Consider the following 23875-nt stretch of genomic DNA (forward strand, 5'->3'; position numbering starts at 1 on the left):
GAGGCAGAGGAGAAGCTAGCAGCCTGGATCAAACCCAGAGAAGCTTGGAGCCCAGCGAAAAGTGTAAGGGGGCTTTCCTCTCCCCAACCTATGTGCCTTCAGGGAACAGTGGGACACAAAGTATACTGAAGGCTTTTCCACTCACTACGAGCCCAGGCACAGTGGCTAACTAGGAATAGTGGAGTGAACCAGTGAGCCCCAAGAGTTTGGTTGTCCATAGGGGCACCTTGTGGGAGAGTGCCATGAGAGACTGGAGTGCTGGCTTTCTTACAGCTAGACACCTCCTCCTCTGCGCCTAGCATTCTGAGACTGGGAGCCATGGCCCTCCCCACCCATTGCAACTGTGAGAGTACCTTGAGTCAAGAAGCTCACGAATGGCTGCTTCTCCATGGCGGGTGTGCACTCCAGGCTGAGTTCGCCACGGAGAACGGGGCGTGCCACAATTTTGGAGTTACCTGCCCATCCATGTTTTGTGGAATTGTGGGCTAGTGGCTCAGATATGTGGGCCAGTCCTCATGCCCCCTGGACATGAGAGAAGTGTAGGGAGACATAGGGGAGAGGTTTCGGCCCTGGATTCAGATGGCGAGGAAGCGGGGGCAGACATATCCCATGTGAGAGCGTGGTGGGGTGCTGAGGAATGGGGATCTGTAAACATGCCCAATCCCCCATCACAGGAGAGCCACCAGCTTGGATAGGGATGTGGCATTCAGAAAGAAATAGCCTAGCTCCCATTTCCATGGCAACCAAATGCCACAGGCTTACTGGCTGAATAGGAGCTGTGGCCCCTGCCCCCAGTCATTATAACAGGTAGTGCAGCTCAAGCCAAGAAACCCGCTAATAGCTGCTTCTCTCTGGCTGGAGAGTGTCCCTGGCTGCCGTCCAACCACTCTATCTTTGGGGACTTGTAGCAGAAGAGTGGTGCACAAATGGGGAACCCTCTGCCCATGAGCATTTCACAGAGACACACACTAGTGGATCAGATACACAGACTGGGGGGAAGTTAGAGAGCTGGACTTGGGTGGTGAAGGAATTCATGTGGACTGATCTGATGAGAGAGTGCAGTAGAGTCCTGGGGAGTGGTGATTTAGAAGGGCACTGGCCCCTCCCTACAGAAAAACTGTACTAGTGGACAAGGGCAGAAAGAGCTCAGCCCAGGGCCTTAGCACTCTAGCATGTAGGCCACTCTCTCAGGAATAGCCTTCCCAGTTTGGAGAGCTTGTCCTGAATCTCATTCCAGTGGCTACCCCAACAGCCAGAAGAGAAATTTCTGAGCCCTGCCAAGGTTTTGAAAAGCCTTTCATGCTCTTACTAGCCACAGTCTGCTTTGCTCCTCCTCTGACCTCAGTGGGAAAGAGATCAAGCAACCCCCTGGGAGATACAGGGTTGCTCCTAAAGCTTGAGGCACTCATGTGCCCCAAGGAAATTGAGGAAAACTTCCCTGGTCTTCCTAGAAATGTAGATATCTAGATACAAGAAACTCAATGAACTAGGAGATTCACTGCAGAGGCAGTCACTACGCTACATGGTCATCAGACTGGCCAAAGTTAACATGAAAAAGGAACTGCTGTGAGCCATAAGAAAAAAAAATCAGGTAACTTACAAAGGAAAATCCATCAGGCTAACTGTAGACTTCTCAACTGAGATCTTACAAACCATAAGGGATTGGAGCCCCATACTCTTTCTTCTCAAACAGAATAATGGCCAGCCTAGAATTGTGTATCCTGATAAACTAAGTTCCTTATATGAGGGAGAAATAAAGACTTTCTTAGACAAGCAAACACTGAGGGAATTTGTCAAGACCAGACCTGCCCTACATGAAGTACTCAGATTTGAATTATACATTGATCAGCACAACAGGCACCCACCCAGTGGATTTTACACCCAGTGTAAAATCACCAAAATCTGAAGTTCAGAGCCCATGTACCATAATGTCTTAAGAGGTGAAACAAAGCGATAAGGTTCTACCCAACAGAATGAACAGGACTCCACCCCACCTATCAATTCTTTCAATAAATGTCAATGGCTTGAATTCCCCACTCAAGAAACATAGGCTGGCTGAATGGTTAAAAAAAATACAAGCCTATATCCTCTGTCTCCAGGAAACATATCTAACCCACAAAGATTCATTCAAATGCAAAGTGAAGCAATAGAGAAAAATATTCCATGCAAACAGAAAGCAAAAGAAAGTTGATGTACTCATTCTCATATCAGATAATATAGACTTCAAATAAACAATAGTAAAGAAAGACAAAGAGGGTAATTATATAATGGTAAAGAGATAAATTCAACAAGAAGACATAACAATCCTAAATATTTATGCAACTAACACAGATGCACCCAGATTCATAAAGCAAACCCTACTAGATCTAAACAAAGTGGTAAACAGCAGCATTATAATAGTTAGGGACGTAAACACCCCACTGACAGAACTGGACAGATCCTCCAAGCAGAAAGTAAGCAAAGAAACACTGGAATTAAATGGGACTCTAGAACAAATGAGCCCATCAGATATTTACTGAACATTCTACCCCAAACTGGTGAATATACATTCTTCTCATCAGTGCATAGAACATTCTGTAAGATTGATCACATCTTAGGCCACAAGACATATCTCAACAAATTAAAAAAAAATTATGCAATGTATCTTCTCAGACCACAGTGGAATAAAATTAGAAATTAATACCATAGAAACACTCAACTCTACACAAAGTCATAGAAATTAAGCAACCTACTGCTGAATGATTATTGGGTCAAAGAGGAAATTAAGATGGCAATCAAAAGATTCCTCGAATTAAATGACAAAGGGGATACAAGTTATCAAAATCTGTGGCATTCAGCAAAAGCAGTCCTAAGAAGAAAATTCATGGCCTTAAGTGCCTACATGAAAAAGAAAGATCACAAATCAACAATCTAATGAATTCTCTCAAGGAATTAGAAAAGGAAGGAACAAACCAATCCCAAACCCACTAGAAGAAAAGAAATAACTATGGTCAGAGCAGAGATAAATGAAATCAATAACAAAAGAAATATAAAGAAGATTAATGAAACAAAAAGTTGGTTCTTTGAAAAGATAAACAAAATTGATAGACCACTCACTAGAGTAACCAGAAATAGAAAAGAAAGGACACAAATAAGCTCAATTAGATATGAAAAAGGAGAGGTTACAACTGGTAACACAGAAATATAAAACATTATCTCTGAATAGTATAAAAATCTATGCACATAAACTTGAATCATTGAGGAAATGAATAAATTCTTGGAAACACAAAACCTTCCAAAGTTCAATCAGGAAGAAATAGAACTCCTGAACAGACCAATAATGAGCAACAAAATTGAAGCAACAATAAAAAATCTTCCAACAAAAAAATGTCCCGGACCAGATGGTTTCACAGCTAAAGTTTATCAGACTTACAAAGAAGAATTGATACTCAAAGTGCATAAATTATTTCATAACATTAAGAAGAAAGAAATCCTCCCCAACTCATTCTATGAAGCCAGTATCACCTTGATACCAAAGCCAGGAAAGAACCTAACAACAAAAAAGAAAACTATAGACCAATATCCCTGATGAATATAGATGTAAAAATTCTCAATAAAATTCTAGCAAACTGAATTTAGCAGCACATCAAAAAAATTATCTACCACGACCAAGTGTGCTTTATCCCAGGGATGGAAGAAGGATGGTTCAATATATGTAAATCCATAAATGTGATCCACCACATAAACATATGCAAAAATAAAGATCATATGATCCTGTCAATAGTGCATAAAAAGCATTTGACAAAATCCAGCACCCATTTATGATAAGAACTCTTAATAAAATAGGTACAGATGGAACATATATCAAAATTATAAAAGCAATATATGACCAACCCTCAGCCAACATCATATTAAATGAAGAATAATTGAAAGCATTTCCACTTAGAACTGGAACTAGACAAGGTTGCCCACTGTCACCACTTTTATTCAACATAGTGCTGGAAGTCCTAGCCAGACTAATCAGGCAAGAGAAAGAAATCAAGTGTATCCAGATGGGGAAAAAAGAGGTCAACCTATCATTCTTTGCTGATGATATGATCACATATCTCGAAAACCCCAAAAATTCTGCCAAGAGCCTTGTGGAATTAAGAAATAAATTCAGCAAAGTCTCAGGTTATAGAATCAATGTACATAAATCAGTAGCATTTCTACACATCAACAGTCAAACTGAGAATCAAAGCAAAGACTCAATATCTTTCACAATAGCTACAAATAAGATAATGCACCTAGGAATATATTTAACCAAGGGGGTGAAAGACCTCTACAAGGACAACTATGGATCACTGAGGAAGGAAATAGCAGAGGATGTAAATGAATGGAAAAACAGCATGTTTATGGATTGGCAGAATCATCACTGTTTAAATGTGTATACCAACCAAAGTGATTTACAGATTCAAAGCAATCCCCATAAAAATACTGATATTTTTCACAAATTTAGAAAAAATAATTCTATGCTTCGTATGGAATCAGAAAAGAGCCCAAATAGCCAAAGCAACCTTAAGCAAAGGATCAGATTGGGAGGCATCACTTTAACAGACCTCAAACTATACTACAAGGCTATAGTAACCAAAACAGCATGGTACTGGCACAAAAACAGAGATACAGACCAATGGAACAGAACTGAGAACCCAAATATAAAACTATCCTCATATTGCCATGTGATCTTTGACAAAGTAGACAACAATATACACAGGGGAAAAGAATCCTATTCAATAAATAGTTCTGGGAAAATTAGATAGCCACATGTAGAAGATTGAAACAGAATCCTTACCTTTCATCACTCATGGAAATTAACTCAAGATGGATAATAGACTTAAACCTAAGACATAAACTATAAAAATTCTAGAAGAAAGTGTTGGAAAAACTCTTACAGATATTAGCTTATGCAAAGAATTTATGAAGAAGAACCCAAAGACAATTACAGCAACAACAAAAATTAATAAATGGGACTTGATAAAATTAAAAAGCCTCTGCACAGCCAAGGAAACAATCAATAGAGCAAACAGACAACCTACAGAATGGGAAAAAATATTTACATGCTATACATCTGTTAAAGGGCTAATAATGAGTATCTACAAAGAGCTCAAGTGTATCATCAAGAAAAAATTAAACAATCCCATTAAAAAGTTGGCAAAAGACATGCACAGAAACTTCTGAAAAGAAGACAGACTAATGGCCAATAAACATATGAAAAATACTCAACATCACAAATTATTAGGGAAATGCAAATCAAAACCACAACAAAATATCACCTTACTCCAGTGAGAATGGCTTTTATCAAAAAGTCCCCAAACAACAGATGCTTGCATGGATGCACTGTTGGTGGGACTGCAAACTAGTACAGCATCTATGGAAAGTAATATGGAGATTCCTCAGAGAACTAAAAGTAGACCTACTGTTTGATCCAGCAATACCACTACTGAATATTTACCCAAAGGAAAAAAAGCCATTTTACCAAAAGACACTTGGAGTTGAATGTTTATTGCAGTGCAATTCACAACTGCAAAGGTGTGGGATCAACACAAGTGCCCATCAATTCATGAGTCAATTAATAAAATGTGGTATCTGTATACCATGGAGTACTACTCAGCCATAAAAGATGATGAGTTAATACCTTTTGTAACAACCTGGATAGAACTGGAGACCATTATCATAGGTGAAGTATTGTAAGAATGGAAAAACTGACACCATATGTACTCACCATTGAATTGGAACTAATCCCTTGGCACTCTTATACAACATGGAAGTAAAACTCAATGGTAATCAAGCAGGTGGGAGGGGTGAGGACCAGATGATTGAAATCATATCTAACAGGTACAAAGTATTCAATTTGGCTGATGGGCACACTTATTACTTTGACTTAAACTGTACAAAAGCAATTCACGTAACCAAACCTTTATACCCCCGTACTATTCTGAAATAATAAAAAAAAAAAGTGACCTCTTATGGCTTCTCTGTGTTCCCTCTTATGCAGTTTCTTTGCTCCCACCCACTTTTTTTAAGATGCAAGACTAGATCTATAGCTAAGAAAACAAAATTTTTTTGCTGTACTCTGCCACAAGTTTTCTAGACCAATATTTGCAGAAAGTGCACACAGTCCAAGAAGCTGGCATTTCTAAATTATTTTAGAAATGTTTAGAGATAATGCAAATGCTTGGCATATTATTCAAAAGAAAAAAGGGAGAAAAATAATCATGATGATAAACAACAATGGAGCATGGAGAAATTCACAAAGTCAATCAATGGTTGGTTTTCAATAATGAATTTTGGGATGTCTTTATTAATAGCCTGGGTTCTTAAAAAGTGTTTTTCTATACTTTTATTGAAAAGATTATGTATCCTTGCTATTATTTAATTTTAATTTTGAACATGTTCAAAAGAACAGCTGTTCTTAAGGACACCTACTTTTCTTTAACCACCTTCTGTCACTCCAAACTTAAAATTAATATTATTGTTATAAGATTATATATTTATAATTTTAAATCCTTAAGACAAAAGAGATGGCTATGAACTTGAGGCTTTACTGTATTTTCTTTCACTCTTTTCCTTGAAATTACAAACACTATTCCTATACTACTTACATTGGATGAGCTCTCGTCATAATGTCAGATGTTTGTACTAAGTCATGGCAGAAGACTAAATCTGCCTTTGTTAATGACCATTTTAGACATCTTGTACCAAGATGTAACATTTTTACAATGCTTAGGGTTTATATAGCTTTATGATATCGAGGGAATGGGAAAGTCACTTAATGGTAGAATTATCATGTCCGTCTTCCAACATACAAATGTGTGTTACATGTGACTAATGCCAGACTACACTAAAGCTGCTCTGGCAATGGTGACGTCCCTCCAATAACGGGGAAGAAAGCCCTTCAGGCAGATGGCCAGTTTAAGAATAAAAATTAGCCTACAGGCTTCATTTGATCTGTTTGTAGTCATAAATGAGAACTTACTTTAACCAAAAAATATCTGTGATATATTTTCAGAATCTCACATGGTGCATGAATGGATTTTACACTTTTGATTGAATCAGCACTAAGTTAAAATAAACTCCCAACACTACTATCATCTCTTCAGAATCACTTGTCTTGAGTCTGTCAGAATATTCTCCTCCCTTGCAAGATACATAATAATCTCATTTAAAATCATAGAGTTCCATGACACCAAATAATTGACACAGTTTCTTCCTGCTTGCTGGTGTAGTACTCCTGAGTGATTACTTACCTACAGCAATGCCACTGTTTTATGTTACTAGATTTCTGAACACCTCAATTTATTTTTGGATCACTCTTTTCTTTTAGCAGATTGTGATTTATATATACCTTATTTCCAGCAGGATTAAGTTTTTCAAGTGTAAAAAAGAAAAAAAGTGAATAAAAGAAGAGGAAAAAACTATTTCCCAACTCCTTTGCTGGCTCTTCTGAAGATACCTGCCTACTCCCACCTCTATTAACCTGTACTTTTCAGCTGGTCAGTGAGGCTGTCCATGAATTAATTCATCTTAAAGTATTGTGACTTGATTTGGCTTAATAGAAACATGCTACTTGGCAAAAAAAAAAAAAAAAAAAGAACAACTCTGTGATATTTTGATGTTTATATATAGCCCAAACTCTAAATACTAATTCTCATTCAAAAATTGATATTCTAATGTGTCAGTTATCTTAGGTATAGCTGATCATTTATTTCCAAAAGAATCTCTTTTTCAAGGCATTTGTCTTTTGAGGTTTTCACTGTACACTCATCCAGAAAGCAGATTCTAGAAAATTCAAATATCTCAAGTAGTCTTAAATGCAGAATGTCAAAATGAAATAAAACAAAAGCAGGTGTAATCACTGATCACTTGAAACAACAGCAATCACCAAGGAGGGCCAAGGGCTTATAGACTGCATGAGCTGCATCGAGAATGGTTTATTAATAGACTAGAAGACAGGGAATGATCACATTGGAGAATTGTGCTAATCTCTGTGGGGTGTATCCTGAAAAGGGAGGGAGAAATTTTGGAAAAAGAGGAAAGAGGCATAAAACAAGAAGAAAGACAAGCACAGAGAAGAAAGATAAGAGTAGCAGAGAACCAAAAATGGTAAAATAGGAGTAAACAAAAACATGTCAGAGGCCAAGTGAGAAAGACAAACCAAGAATAAAATTTATCTTAATGTAGCAATAAGCAATTGGTACAATTTAGTGGCATTTTACCAATTTGTTTTTTTAATCCTGAAAGGTACATGTAATATAAAACAGCTCTGAAATCCAATGTCATTTAGTGTACTATTTTAAAAAGGGCAAATATAAGAAAATTTTAGATTACCTATTTTATTATTTCTCAAAATATTACATGTTACATTGTAGTAAATAATAGTATTAATAATACAAAATAAAAGGAAGGCAGATCAGATTTGTTGCAGATAATGAATTTATTTAAAGGTCTTGACTTAATAAACACTATAGAATATATCTTGTTCTAATGGCAGAGGACTGCTGGTTTTAGACCAAAATATTTCCTCCAATGATTTAGTACAAAATTTGACATGTGAAGGAATCCTCTTACTGGTGTGGAAAGCTCAGCCATTACCCTTAAGCCTTTATAATGATTAGGGTAACTGAAATAATTGCCAGTATTTAAAAGTCAAGAGATTTCCTGACCACATGGCCAGTGTGCTTGTGACAGTCCTGGTTTATGCCTCTGTTTTCCTGGTGTGATTTTGAATAGTGTCCTCTTTCACTATCACAAGTGTCTAGTTTCAAAGATAAATTGTATGGTCATTCTAGGTATTGGTCTCCAGTTCACTGTACTTCAGAGAACACTCTTTTGTCTTATAATCGGCTTACTACACACATCATGTTCTTGGGCTTTGTAAACATTTTTGTGTGTTATTTCTGTTCCAATATTCCCTGTCTAGTTCATGTATATAGAAATGCATAGCTAATTCTTCATCAGTGATGGATAAAGAAGCTTTGTTGTGTTTTTTCCTTTAGCTTTGCCTTCTGTTTGCATCTTCTTACACACTGCGGTTTTAACTAACATCCCATGTGGTATTATGTATATTTTGTCTTATCACTCTCTACTATGGAAGACGTCATGCTGTTACATGATCTTAACTACTATGTGCACACTTTCATATTTATCTTTCAAGAAGGGTTCTACTAACAATTTCATGTAATATCTTATTGATGTAGCCGAATAGTTTTCAGTTATATACCACCATAGACTCAAAAACTAGCTAATTTAATTTACAGCCCCTCTAACTGGTGCTTGGTATGTTTTAGGCCCTGTGCTAGTCATTGAGTACACAGAGATGAAAGATACCATGTCATTTTTGTTGTCAATAGTCATTTGCTCTCTTCACAGGACAGTCTTTGCTTTTGTTTTATGTATTTGAATATTTTTCCTCATATTATTATTATTTCATTAAACTTTGTTTCAATAGATCTCAAAATTCTGTGACAGATTTTTGGTCAATTTGTTTCCATTAAAAAGTACTGATTTTAAAAACTAATAATTTAAAACTGTCACACAAAAAGAAACAAAAATGGTCCACAAAACATTCTCCTTTCCTTCTGGAGGTTTTACGAAGCATTGTTATTAACAACTGGTCTTTTATTATTAAATTTAAATGGCTGATTGAAACAAACACTTCTGAGACCGTTCTTCCACCACTGATTAAGAGTGGGGTGGCATGTATTAGAGATAATATTCATTTAGCCTTCTGAGCTTTCTGGGCAGATTTGGTGACTGTGCCAGCTCCAACACCCTTCTTGTCCACTGCTTTGATGACACCCACAGCCACTGTCTGTCTCATATCATGAACAGCACAACGACCCCAGAGGAGGATAGTCTGAGAAGGTCTTGACACACATGAGCTTGCCAGGAACCGTATCAACGATGGCAGCATCACCAGATTTCAAGACTTTAGGGCCATCCTCCAGCTTCTTTTCAGAGCAGCGATCAATCTTTTCCTTCAGCTCAGCAAATTTGCAGGCAATATGAACTGTGTGATGATCCAGTACAGGAGCACAGCCAGCATTAATTTGGCCTGGATGGTTCAGGATAATCACCTGAGCCAGATGCTTCCACTGGTGGGTCATTTTTGCTATCACCAGCAATGTTGCCACGACAAACATCTTTGACAGACACATTCTTGACGTCGAAGCACACATTGTCCCCTGGAAGAGCTCCACTCAAAGCTTCATGGTGCATTTCAACAGACTTTATTTCAGTTGTAACATTGACTGGAGCGAAGGTGACCACCATGCCATGTTTGAGAACACCAGTCTCCACTCAGCCCCCAGGGGCAGTACCAATACCATCAATTTTGTAGACATCCTGGAGGGGCAGATGCAAGGGCTTGTCAGCTGGACAAGCTGGTGGCAGGATGCAATCCAGAGCTTCAGGCAGCGTGGTTCCACTGTTGTTGCCATCTTTCCGGGTGACTTTCCATCCCTTGAACCAAGGCATGTTGGCACTTGGCTCCAACATGTTGTCACCATTCCAACCAGAAATTGGCACAAACACTACTGTGTCAGGGTTGTAGCCAATTTTCTTAATGTAAGTGCTGATTTCTTTAACAATTTCCTCATATCTCTTCTGGCTGTAGGGCGGCTCAGTGGAATCCATTTTGTTAACACCAACAATCAGTTGTTTCACACCTAGTGTGTAAGCCAGAAGGGCATGCTGACGGGTCTGCCCATTCTTTGAGCAGCTTCAAATTCACCAACACCAGCAGCAACAATCAGGACCCGACAGTCAGCCTGAGATGTGCCTGTAATCATGTTTTTGATAAAGTCTCTGTGTCCTGGGGCATCAATAATAGTCACATAATATTTGCTGTTCTTAAATTTCCACAGGGAGATATCAATGCTGATACCATGGTCATGCTCAGCTTTCAGTTAATCCAAGACCCAGGCATACTTAAAGGAGCCCTTTCCCATTTCAGCGGCCTCCTTCTCAAATTTTTCGATGGTTCTTTTGTTGATCCCTCCCCATTTGTAGAGCAGATGGCCAGTAGTGGTGGACTTGCCCGAATCCACGTGTCCAATGACAACAATGTTGATGTGAGTCTCTTCCTTCCCTATTTCAGCTTTTATGGCTGGTTTTAACAGCACCTGTGTTCTGGTGACAAACCTGTTGCAAAAAAGCTGTATTATTTTTTCTCATGAAAGTAGTGCCAAATGGTGTATGTGTGTGCTGTGTTCATAAGTATGAGTGTTGGGGGAGGAGGGGTAGATCTGAGCAAAGATATTCTGCATCAATATGCATAGAAACAGAGAGATGTTAAAGAGCTAGACTACTTGCTATTTCAGGTTAAGGCCTCAGAGGGTGGCTAGTTCTTGGGGGTGGAACATTATAGCAATCTTAATTTAGTTTTGTGGTCTGAAAATTTGATTTTATCAATTTAACCAGTGCTTAGCTGCCCCCTCATGAGTGACAGCATCCCTGAAGAGCCCAAACCATAATAAAATATCTTTATTTTTATTTAATTTCTACCATTAAAAAATACCATTTATGTATTTCTGTTCTTTCTTGTAGAATGTTACTTAAAGGGTATTGAGCCATAAAATAAAAGGATCTGCCCATTGTTGAAAACCTCATACCTTTCGTGTAACCACAGGGAATAGCATTTCCTCCAGCCTCTCTTATTGAGAGCCTAGGCTTTTAGAAACTGTCCAGAGAATCTTTCTGGCCTGTTTAACAGCAAACCCTTCCTGGGTGGAGATGGTTAGGCTCAGAAAACCTGAGACATTTCAATTTTCAGGGAGTATTTATGAATATCTTGGACAAGATATGGGCTGATCTACTTCACTGGGAGTCATGATTTTAGGATCTCCTAAGTCACATAATAGTGAAATTCTTTTGTATTTGATAAGTGCCACTCAGTTTCAGAAACATGACTGCTTGCCATTCTAGAGAAAATAACCTTGATGGGTTGGCTTTACCAATGAGTTTTAATATAAAATACTTGTAAGAGGCCTGAACCAAACTACCCAAATTTCCAAGAGATTTATTGATAACATTAATGCTATATATATATATATAAATTTATATATTTATTGATTTACATTAGAAATATAATAGCTAAAATACACTAAGATATTTATGTTCACAGTGCATAGCATTATTTATCTGGTGGGGAGGGATGACCTTATACTGCATATTGAGGGCTATAATTGCCAAGAAAACCAAGATGGAAAATATTTGTATCTGATAGTAATTATATCTGCTTCTCTGTTGGAAAGTCGGCACCAAAAAATATCAGAAATTTTCTCAAGAATCATTGTCAGGTCAGTCATCAAATGATGTTAAACAGATATACCTATTGCACTTCAGGGATATACATGACAATGGCAATGAAATATTCAGTGCCAATTTTACATGGCCAATACTGACAACTTCCTAATGTTCAAGTTCTTATTGTTTGTTTCTTTTAGGACCCATAAAAAATTTGTCACCACTTTGGCTCAGACAGTCTTGATACAATTAAGTTATAGCCAGTGGTATGTTGGTAACCTGGCTTTTCCAAAAGCAAAAAATCCTGGATGTGTAGAACTTGCCAATTTCTGTAGTGTAAATTCTCCCAGTATTGTTAATTTCTCCTACTGTTTAACAACTGGCTTCCTCCAAATTCCTGAATATTTAATAATCTTCTTTTTAGAGTCTCTCCAAGCACACCACTAGCAGTTTTTTACTAGTTGCAATCTAATTCTGAAGTTGTATCTCACAACTATTAATCTTTTGGTTGGATTCAAGACACATTAATAAACTACCTTGTAAGGCTGTTTTGCAGATAGCTGTTATCTGTTTATGCTGAACCTATTAGCTTCATTTATAGCTAGTGGTCTTTATTAAAACTCCTTGCATTAAGTGTGGGACAGATGGACACATTATCATCTCTTAAATTCTTTCTCATTTACATAATTAGGAAAACTGTGTAGGCAGAAAGTAAGCCACAGTGACACTTCAGTGGAGAAAATAAAAAGTGTAGGAAGAAGTCATATATGAATATATCAGATAAAACACATTGGAGAAATAGTACAGGGAAAAATGTTATGCAGAAAAGATAGTGATAAAGGTCTTTTTTAAATTGTTAAATTGGACATTAACATATAGGTAAATGATGTTGTGCCATATTGGTTGTTGTTTGACTGCTAAGTGAGAGTGGCGGAGATTAACTTTGCCTTCCATATCCATTTGTTTGAATTCAAGTAACTCCTGGAAACACCTTATGAAACAGAATTCATGTTAACTCCTTAGTGTCAATTTTGTAAAACCATTTTATTATCCACTCAAACTCTTGATTCTAATTTCAAAGAAGTGTTATTTACAAATGTTCTAGAGACAGAAGCCACCTGCAACTTATGCACCCCATCTCTATTACTGCAGGTGTATCCTTAGGAGTTGTGCTTGGAGGAAATCTAGAATCACACATTCTTGCTAAATTCCTGGGATGCTAAAGTGGATAAGTAAGAAACAGGGATACCTCTCCAATGGGAAATGGAGAAAATTCTTTGAAAGAATTCATCAAAGGGAGAGGAATCTGATAGATGAGCTTGACCCAGGAAGAAAATTCCTTGTCAAAGGTGAGAAGGAATGCTGAGTGTAGCATTGAAGCTATTGCACAACTCTTGCAATTCTTTGCCATAAGTCTAGGTTCTGGGGATGAGAATATTAGGGACTGCTTCACTAGGTTTTAAAAACATATTGGGGTCCAGGAAAAAAACACTTTGGAATATCTCTAACAACCTGTGGTGTTCTCTAACTGATGCCATCCTCTCTAGAAATGGGTTTCTGGATCCTTTTCATGCAATTGGATTTCATCTCCAGAACTTGAGAAAGAAATAGTCACAGAATTATGTCATTACAACCCACACCAGGAATGTCTTCAAGAGCAAGAGGTCAAGTGCATTTCTATTATCCTATGGAAATTTTCCCGTCATTATCAGTGACCTCATGGCTGGAAAGTTTGAATTTTTGAAGCTAAGAGCTATGAACATGGAATAGCCTTATTTAAAGAAAAAGATAGTCAATAATTGTTGGTTTGACGTTTATAGACAATAATTTGGATAGACTTATATTCCATTAGAGAAATGGAAAGTTCTATTATGCTATTACCAGAATCTGAGAATAAAATTAATTTAACTTGAGATAAATCTTCACAAAAGTTATAACAAATTTACCGGGCAGCTTCTGAATATCTCTCCAGACATCTAAATACTGTTGCTTGACGAAGATGATTTCGGAAATAGGCTGGGTTTAAAAGGATGCTCCTGTAAAAAGATAAAAGAAATGCAAGTGTTATTAGGTTTTTAAAAGACAATTACCAGAAGTGTATAGGAATGAAATCACATGAATTCAGTTTTTTACACTATCTGTTTTAAAGGATACTAATGAAGGAAGCCCTTTTCCCCCTATAATTGTCAGTTGAGACAGACAAACAAGCATTATTGAAAAACTAAGTTTGCATTATAAATACAACTTTATTTATAGGACTGGATATTTTCATAGATATGACAATGGCATAGAATTTGAGTTCAACTTATATTACTGTAAGATGTGCTATTGCATATGCTTATGTTAATAAATCAGGCAAAAATCACAGGTTATTTATGGTATGTCTACTTTCAATAATGGAGGAGGTTGTTAGTTACTGGATTTAGTTAAAAGAAAGGAACTGGAATTTGGGTGACGTGCGCATTTGAATTCCATAATTAGGTTCTGTGTCTTCCAGCTGGACAATGTAGCAGCATGGAAAGAGCCCTGTACCATCGGATAAGGGATCAAGTCTTGGCCTGGCCACTTTTGGTAAAGCCCTTCCTTACTTTGGGCCTCTTCTCTCTTGACTGAAATTACAAAGCTTGAGTTGTAGATAAGATTATCTATCTGTCTTTACCTGCTGACTCTTCCATCATCTCATAGGGTTCTGGAGTCTCAAACCAAATCCAGATGAGAAGATGATCATTCCCCAGCTGCCTTCTTCCCCTAGGGATAAACTGGCAGACATTTTTCTTCCTTGCTTCATTGAGAGCCTACGATGGCTAGGCACTGTTCAAGGTGTTTGATATGATGAGGCAAGCAAGACAGACCCTGTCCATGCCACATTGCGAATGAGAGCCAGCCATTAGTAAAAGTTTGAAATGTAGCTTCTACTATATACTGATCAATGTGGGATATAAAATGTTACAGAATCAATACAGAATTATTAAGCAACATTTCGTGAGCTTGTTTTTACAAGTTGATGAGAATCGTTTGGAATTAGTTCATTGTTGACGTAAGTCATTTTTTTGTTTTTTTTCACCCACCCATTGAAAAATTCAGTCTATGAAATGAGTGGTTCTTAACCTTTTTAAAAAGAGGTTCACAAAGCTTTTTGAGAATCAAATGAAAGCTATGAATCTCTGTCCAGAAAAATATATGTAATCATAATTGCCCCAAATTAGGGAACTCGTGACTCCTCAGGGCTATTCATGAACTCCAAATTAAAAACATGCAGACTGAAATAATTTCATTCCCAGAAACATTGCTTATGGAAAGAATAAAGTGGAAAAATATCTATCTGGCCTGAGTTATATGATGATTAGATGGATTGATTGTATAATGTAGCTCACTTTAAACACAAATGAACAAAAACCAGAGGTTAAGGGAACTTTCTAAAATCATGGAAATTTAGTCAGTTGAAGAGCTGTCTAAAGATTCCTGTGTTTCTTATCTCTAGCCACATAGCTTAGTACTATACCTTATTGCCTCTCCTAGGATGATTTCTGAATTAGAGGGGTCTGAGTTAATGAGATTTTACTATACTCTATGACTAATGATTTGTGCAAATGAATGCATTAATTTCATGAGAATTTTTTTTGTTGAATTATGGTTAAAATGTTGGAAATTTTAAAACTATCACATGAGTTCACTTGATATCAAGAGAAAATGACTAATATCTACCATTAATACTTTTTATTACTTCAGAAGAAGAATATGCTTACAAAGCATATTTATATATTTATTCCTATAAAAAAAAATCTTGTAAAGGTAAGTCAGAGAGGCTAAGAGCAGAGCTCTGTCTAGAGACTGAGTTTTCTGATTCTAACCAGAATTTTTTCTTCTACATCATAGCTAATTCTCCCCTATTACTTTATAATCTTTCATTCACTTATGCATATTTAGTGAGCACCTACACATGTGATGAGACAAAATCCTTACTGAATGAATGTTTCTAGCCTTTGTCTTTCACGTAGTGTTCTGGCTTTGCTGAGCCATTCTCCAAGAACCTTGTTCTACCAGGTGTAAGTTCTTTTGAGCAAAGTAGATTAGATCGGAGAGAGAGAAGAGATGCAGCGGGCAGGAGTCATGAGAAAAAGGTTTAACAAAAGTGAGGGAGAAGGCAGAGGGGGAGGTATCAAAATGGCTTTGGATGTAGGTTTAGGAGAAGATTTTATGGGTAGTCAGGGTTGGTTATGTAGACACTATGGGATGATTTCCATGTGTTTTTTAAAAAGGATAGAATTTTTTAAAAATTTTGCTTGTATTTACAAGTCCTCTTTATGGTGATGAAGAAATACAAGTACAGGACATGAGTTTGGAAATACCCATTGCTAGATTGGGTTAGGTTTTTTCAACCATAACACCATTCTGCCCTGAACCACATGGGTCACAGCTTCCTAAGAAGGGCTCAGAGAAGACCCAGATGCAGTCTCTACCCTAAAGGCATAATTATAAAAGAATATTTAGAATTTTGGGATGAATATTATATTTGGAAGTCTTTTATTTTTAACTCTCATAATTATTGCAGTATTCATTGTGTGCTTATAATGTGCCCCTATTAGATATTTGGCAGAGAAATGCTAGTGGTAGTTGTAAAGCCTAGTTCTTATACTTTCATTAATTTATTGACGCTTTCTAAAATGACATACCCTTTTTAAAGCTATATTTTATGTTGTGTGCAACTCATAGAAGAAATGATGATTTATCCTTTAAAAAGTTCTTAATCATTTGTCATATGATGCCATATGCAAAGCTGCAGGAGGCAGCCTATGACCAAGATGAACAATCTCACTGGAGTGACAGTGAGAAAACCTACAATTGTAATCAGAGAGAAAGAGAGAGATCCCTGTGCTGATTGGTCTGATTTTATCACAGAGGAAATAACTGATTTGGCTTTGTTGATAGTACTTTTGGTGAAAACCAAGAACCATGTTAGAGAGAATAGCTGAATGTTAGAAGTCATTGAGTTTTTGTCAGAAGAATGTAGTTAGTAACGGGCAATGATTGCTCACTCCGTTGATTAGTCCCATTCTAAGAGAATGGGAATCATGTAAGTCAATAAATATTACAATACATAAAGTTTATGTTTTTAAATCAATTTTTTGCCTGTGGTATATCTTGTGCTTTTTATGATTTCTATTTGTAGACGCTTCAAAATGTATCTTTTATATTAAAATTCCCATAATTTGATGTGTGTGTGAGATTATTTTATTAAGTCCTGAATTTACAAAGTGATGAGGTCAGAATATGTCTATTTTGGTAATTATCTCAGGTTTCCCAATTTACTTGTCAAATCATCCATCCTTCTCTCAGTGATTTCATATGGGACCTTTATTGTATAAAAAGTTAATATGCACACTTGGGTCTATGGCTGGACTTTGTATCCCATGCTTTTGATCTGTCTAATTCTGTGACAGAAAATGTTTTAATTATTGTTATTTTATAATACCTTTTAATTTCCAGAAAGAAAAGAACGCCTAATTCCCTCTTTGTTACTAATATGGCATATTTATTCTTCCTGATGAACTTTATGATGTTTATTTCTTTACGCTGTAAAAACATCAGTTGGTGGTTTTTATTGGTGTTAAACTAAAGGCATTAGATTAAATTTTCAGAAGAATATACATTTTTATACTATTGTTTTCTCACCCAGAATGTGATATTTCTCTTCTTTATTCAAATATTCTTTTGTGTCTCCCAGTAATAGTTTAACCTTTTACTTTTTCAATTTTTGTACTTGTTAATCAATTTTTGTCCTCTCTGGAGTTTATTTTATTATTTCTCTTATCCTTAACATATGGAAAATTTATATTTTCTTTCTTAAAGCATTAAGAGGTTTGATTTTTTTTTTTCTGATTTTAGTTTTGGCCATATCCTTAAGAATGATAGAGTGTATTTTATTCCCATTATAGTTTTTCCCCAAATAGTCTCTAATTATAGATTTTAATTTCTCTTTGATGGAAGATTCATTTTGCATAGCATTGTTCAATTTCCAAAGGTTAGTTATTTCTTATAACTTTTATTGCTAATTTATCATTTTATTACAATGTAAATAGAGAATATCTTGTGCGATTTCTGTTTTTGATACATATTAAGATTATAAATAAGTGTTGAAAATATTTAATGCTTTGTATAATAGAAGAAATAATATATTCTTCATTTATAAGGTATTGTTAATCAGAAATCACTGGCAGTGAACTTATAAGATTTTCAATGATTTAAATAAAACTGCTAAATAGATACTTTTATTTCACTCAAATCCCTTGGGAATCTTTCTAGAACTAAATTTTAATGGTGATTATTATCATTTCAAACTTCAGCTTGTTTAAAGGCAACATTAATTGCATGTTCTTTGTTCTCGCTGTTTATATTCATTCTCTGCTTTTCAGAAAATTAACTTCTTTTTCTAACATTTTTATTCATCAGTTTTATTGAGGCATAATTTATGTACAGTTTTATGTTTTAAAAGTAAATTAGTTCGTTTTTCCTTTGGGTAAACAGTAGTGGGATTGCTGGATCAAATGGTAGGTCTACTTTTAGTTCTTTGAGGAATCTCCATATTACTTTCCATAGAGATTGTACTAATTGCAGTCCCACCAACAGTGTATAAATGTTCCTTTCTCTCTGCATCCATGCCAGCATCTGTTGTTTGGGGACTTTTTGATAAAAGCCTTTCTCACTGGAGTAAGGTGATATCTTGTTGTGGCTTCAGTTTGCATTTCCCTGATAATTTGTGATGTTGAGCATTTTTCGTATGTTTATTGGCCATTAGTCCATCGTCTTTTCAGAAGCTTTTGTGCATGTCTTTTGCCAACTTTTTAATGGGGTTGTTTAATTTTTTCTTGATGATTTGCTTGAGCTCTTTGTAGATACTCATTATTAGCCCTTTAACAGATGTATAGCATGCAAATATTTTTTCCCACTCTGTAGGTTGTCTATTTGCTCTATTGATTTTGTCCTTGGCTATCTAGAAGCTTTTTAATTTGATCAGGTCCCATTTATTTATTTTTGTTGTTGCTGTGATTGCTTTTGGGGTCTTCCTCATAAATTCTTTGCCAAGGCCAATGTCTAAAAGAGTTTTTCCAATATTTTTTATGGAATTCTTATAGTTTCATGCCTTAGGTTAAATCTGTTATCCATTGTGAATTAATTTTTGAGAGATGTACGGATCCTCTTTCAGCCTTCTACATGTGGCTATCCAATTTTCACAGCAACGTTTATTGAATAGAGATTCTTTTCCCCAGTGTATGTTTTTGTCTTCTTCGTCAAAGACCAGATGGCAATATGAGGATGGATTCATATCTGTGTTATCTGTTCTGATTCATAGATCTATGTCTCTGTTTTTATGCAAGTACCATGCTGTTTTGGTTATGATAGCCTTGTGGTATAGCTTCAAGTCTGGTAAAGTGATGCCTCCTGATTTGTTCTTATTACGTTAGATTGCATTAGCTATTTGGGGGTCTTTTCCGGTTCCATACAAAATGTAGAACTACTTTTTCAAGGTCTGTAAAAAATTATGATGGTATTTAATGAGGATTACATTGAACCTGTAGATCACTTTGGGTAGTATAGATATTCTAACAACATTGATTCTATTGATTCATGAGCATAATGTTTTTCCATCTGTTTACATCCTTTTCAATTTCTTTCCTCAGTGTTTCATAGTTCTCCGTATAGAGGTCTTTCACCTCCCTAGTTAAATATATAAAAAAGACACTTGCATTCAAATATTTATAGCAGGACAACTCACAGTTGCAAAGATGTGGAAACAACCCAAATGCCCATTAATACATGAGTGGATTAATAAAATGTGCTGTATGTATACCATGGAGAAGTACTCAGCTATAAAAAAAATGGTGATCTAGTATCTTTTATAACAACCTGCATGGAACTGGAGGCCATTCTTCTTAGCAAAGTATCACAAGAATGGAAAAATAATTTTTAGCTACTGGGATAGGTGTATAGTGGTATCTCATTGTGGCTTTAGTTTGCATTTCCCTAGTGACTCATAATGTTGAGGATCTTTTCATATGGTTATTGGCCATTTGTATATGTTCTTTTGTAAAGTTCCTATGAAATCTTTTGCCAATTTTAAAAAATTGGGTGGTTTGTTTTCTAATTATGTTGTAAGAGTTTTTTTTTATGTATTGTAGATGCAAATCCCTTATAAGATATATATCTACATATCTACAGATATCTGTATCTATAGTTATAGCTATCTATGTAGCTATCTATTGATATATATATATATGGAGAGGAAATATTTCTGTCTGGGTCTGTGGCTTGTCTTTTAATCTTGTCAATAGTTTCCTGTGAAGAGCAGAAGATTTTTAATGATGTCCAATTTCTCAACTGTTTTTCTTTTATGGTTTGTGCTTTTAAAATATACTATTTAAGAAAACTTTGCCTGTCCCAAGGTAATACAGAATTTCTTTTATGTTTTCTTTAAAAAGTTGGATGGTTTTAGATTTTTACCTTTATGTTTATAAACTATTTGAGTTGAATTTGTTTATGGTGTGAGGTAAAGATAAAGACACTTTATATTTGCTTATGGATCTATAATTTTTCCAGTACCACTTATTGAAAAGATTATTCTTTCTCTATTGAATTATCTTGACACCTTTATCAAAAAATCAATTGAACATATATGTGTGGGCCAATTTTTAGACTGAGTATTCTGTTCTTTTGATTTGTATGTTTATCCTTATGCCAATATCATAGTCTTGAGTGCTATAGATTTATAATAAATGTTTAAATCAGGTAGTTTATGTCCTCCCAACTTTGTTCGTTTTCTCCTAAAATTGTTTGGGCTTTTAAAATTCTTTACTTTTCCATTTAAGTTTTAGAAAATAGTTTGTCAACTGCTAAAATTGTCTGCTGGGATTTTCATAAGTCTACAGATAAAAGTAGGGAGTATTGACATCTTAACAATATTGAGTAATCTGATTATTAAAATATGCTAAAATTCTCCATAATTTAAGCTTTATTTAATTTTCTATCATCTATGTTTTATAGTTTTCAGCATGAAAATCTTATACAAATTTTGTTAGATCTGAAAGTATTTGATATTTTTTGTTGTTATTATAATTGGTGATAATTTTTAAATTTCAGTTTCTAATTGCTAGTTCATTGCTAGCTTATAAAAACATAATTGGTTTTTATATGTTGATCTTATAGTCTGCTACATATTAGTAAGCTCAATTATTTGTTCCAAAAGCTTTTCCAAAAGTACCTGGGGATTTTCTATGTAGATGATTACATTTCTTCAAATAAAGATACCTTCTTCCTTCCTTCCTTCCTTCCTTCCTTCCTTCCTTCCTTCCTTCCTTCCTTCCTTCCTTCCTTCCTTCCTTCCTTCCTTCTTTCTTCTTTCTTTCTTTCTTTCTTTCTTTTCTTTCTTTCTTTCTTCTTTCTTTCTTTCTTTCTTTCTTTCCTTTCTTTCTCTTTCTTTTCTTTCTCTATGGCCTTTATGTCTTTTCTTTGCCTTATTGCATTGTTTAGAACCTCCATACCATTTTTTGTTGTTGCTATTTGTTTTGTTTTTATTCTCTTAGAGTTCTCTGAGCTTCTTTGACTTGAATTTTGTTGTTTTTCCTCTTTAACTGTGAAAATTCTTGCTTATTACCTCTGACTCTGTCCTATTCTCCCCCTCCCCATCTCTCTCTCCCTCCTTCTCTCTCTCCCTTTTCCTTACTCTCCCCTTTCTCTCTCTCTCCTCCTTCTCTTCCTTTTCCTGGGACTCTTCCCTATAGCAGCCAATCTTTGCTTTGAACACGTGGTTGGTCTCATGTTAGAGCATATTTTCTGCTCCTTGTCTAGTGGAAACAGAATTCTTCTTTGTATCTTTTCTGGGCCGAAAGAGGTTCCAATCTCTTCCCCAGGGGCAGAGGGTTTATGCTTTACCCTTCCTTCAGTAACAATGGAGGCAAGAGAAGTTTCTGCTTCTTCCCCAGAGATAGATGTGTTCTGTTTCTACTTCTGTACCAGAAGCTATGGTTTTTGCCTGGGGTCTGTGAAGAGAATGTTTGCTATTACCACAACAGGCATTTATGTCTTTAGCTTTATATGAGATTAAGGATCAGGGAAGCAATTTCTTATTTAGGCAAAGATGCCTGTCCGGTACCCTTTACCTTGTTTAATCATTAGCAATAATAGAGATTGCTTCATCCACCTGAGACCACACTCCTCTTATTCATCTAATAAAGTGCTGACATTTTTTAAAAGAAATAGGTAGTAGATCTAGAGAATTCCAGGAACATGGAATATTTTCATTTCAGCAAATCATGATGGATATGATGGTGACATTTTGGTGGATCATAGCATTATTCAGTAGATTATAACTAGTTGAGTAACTGATTAATACTATTGAAGTATAGTCAGAGTTTATATTGAAAGAAGGAATTTAATGGCATTTCTTATCCCTTTTTGTGGACACTATTTCCATTAGTGACTAAAATTAATAAATTGAAAGAATGTCTATAAAATTTTCAGATGGCATAAATTTTACCTAATCAGGAACTAATATCACTGATGACAGAAGCAAAATTCAAAATGATATGAACTGTTTAAAAATAAAAAGCTTATGTTATGAATCATTATAAAAATCAGTTTTACAATATAATCATGGCTTGAGTTTGATCATATAAAAAAATCTGAATATTTTAACTAACCACAAGCTAAATGATATGACAATATAATGGAGCTACAAAGATTGCCCACAACATTTTTTGTTACATCAATAGAAAGCATTGTTTCCAAATAATAAGTGATGTTTTCGCTGAATTATGCCTTAGCCATATAGTCTCTTGAATTTGTCTGTAGTTCTGAGCATCTGTGAGGATCACTGCCATATTGGAGGGTGTCTACAGTGAGTGATCTGGAAAGCATAATATGTGAAGAATATGGAATGAAATCAATATGTTTACCGAGTAAAATAGTATCAGTCAGAGACTCAGTAAGTATGTTCGAATACCCAAATGCCTTCCATGTGGAAAAAAGAATAATTATTCAATGTAATACCAGATGAGGCCAGGCAAAAACCAGTATTACAAAGTTACAAATAGCTCAGTTCAGTCTAAGGAGGGACTTAAGAACCAATGATGCAACAGGCTTTGAGAAGAGTTTCCTTTTATTGGAAACATTTAAGTGATATTTAGAATGCCATCCATCAGGACATGTAGAAGAAATTCCTTGCTAAGTGGGAGATTAGGCTAAATGACTCTCAAGTATATTCAAAAAATTATATTATAATACATTATCTGTCACTCTGAAGCATCTGGGACTTTTCCCTACTCACAAGCTAACAAGTTAGCCTCAAATAGTTTCATGGATGTTGATAGAAGACATGAACCCCCAGGGTACGAGATAAGGGACATTTTATCACTATTAGCAGTAACAGTAACCAGAGTATGTCTTTTCTTATACTGGTTCCCTGTGCCACAATTCCCAGATGGTGATGCAGGGAAGGCCAGGTGACACCCTCACATGCAGTAGGTTTTATTACAGGAGAGAAATCTGAGTTAGGGGATGTGAGTCTTTTATAATGGGCTGTAAGCATGCCTGTCTTTAGCTTTAGAGGAAAACATTA

At 35.7% G+C, this 23875-nt stretch overlaps 1 protein-coding gene and 1 pseudogene across 2 annotated transcripts in view; both read right to left on the minus strand.

The window, feature by feature from the left end:
* SPATA16 (spermatogenesis associated 16) overlaps positions 1 to 23875 on the minus strand; it is a 247967-nt gene that overhangs the window by 118809 nt on the left and 105283 nt on the right. Inside the window, exon 5 of the mRNA XM_045539681.1 lies at positions 14211 to 14300. Coding sequence (XP_045395637.1) covers positions 14211 to 14300 — 90 coding nt within the window. The remainder of the gene's footprint in view (positions 1 to 14210; positions 14301 to 23875) is intronic.
* Positions 9734 to 10982, minus strand: LOC123630270 (annotated as a pseudogene). Its single transcript, XR_006732625.1, has one exon. The product of XR_006732625.1 is annotated as an elongation factor 1-alpha 1-like (transcript).

This window comes from Lemur catta, chromosome 1, assembly GCF_020740605.2.
Source record: "Lemur catta isolate mLemCat1 chromosome 1, mLemCat1.pri, whole genome shotgun sequence".
NCBI lineage: Eukaryota > Metazoa > Chordata > Mammalia > Primates > Lemuridae > Lemur > Lemur catta.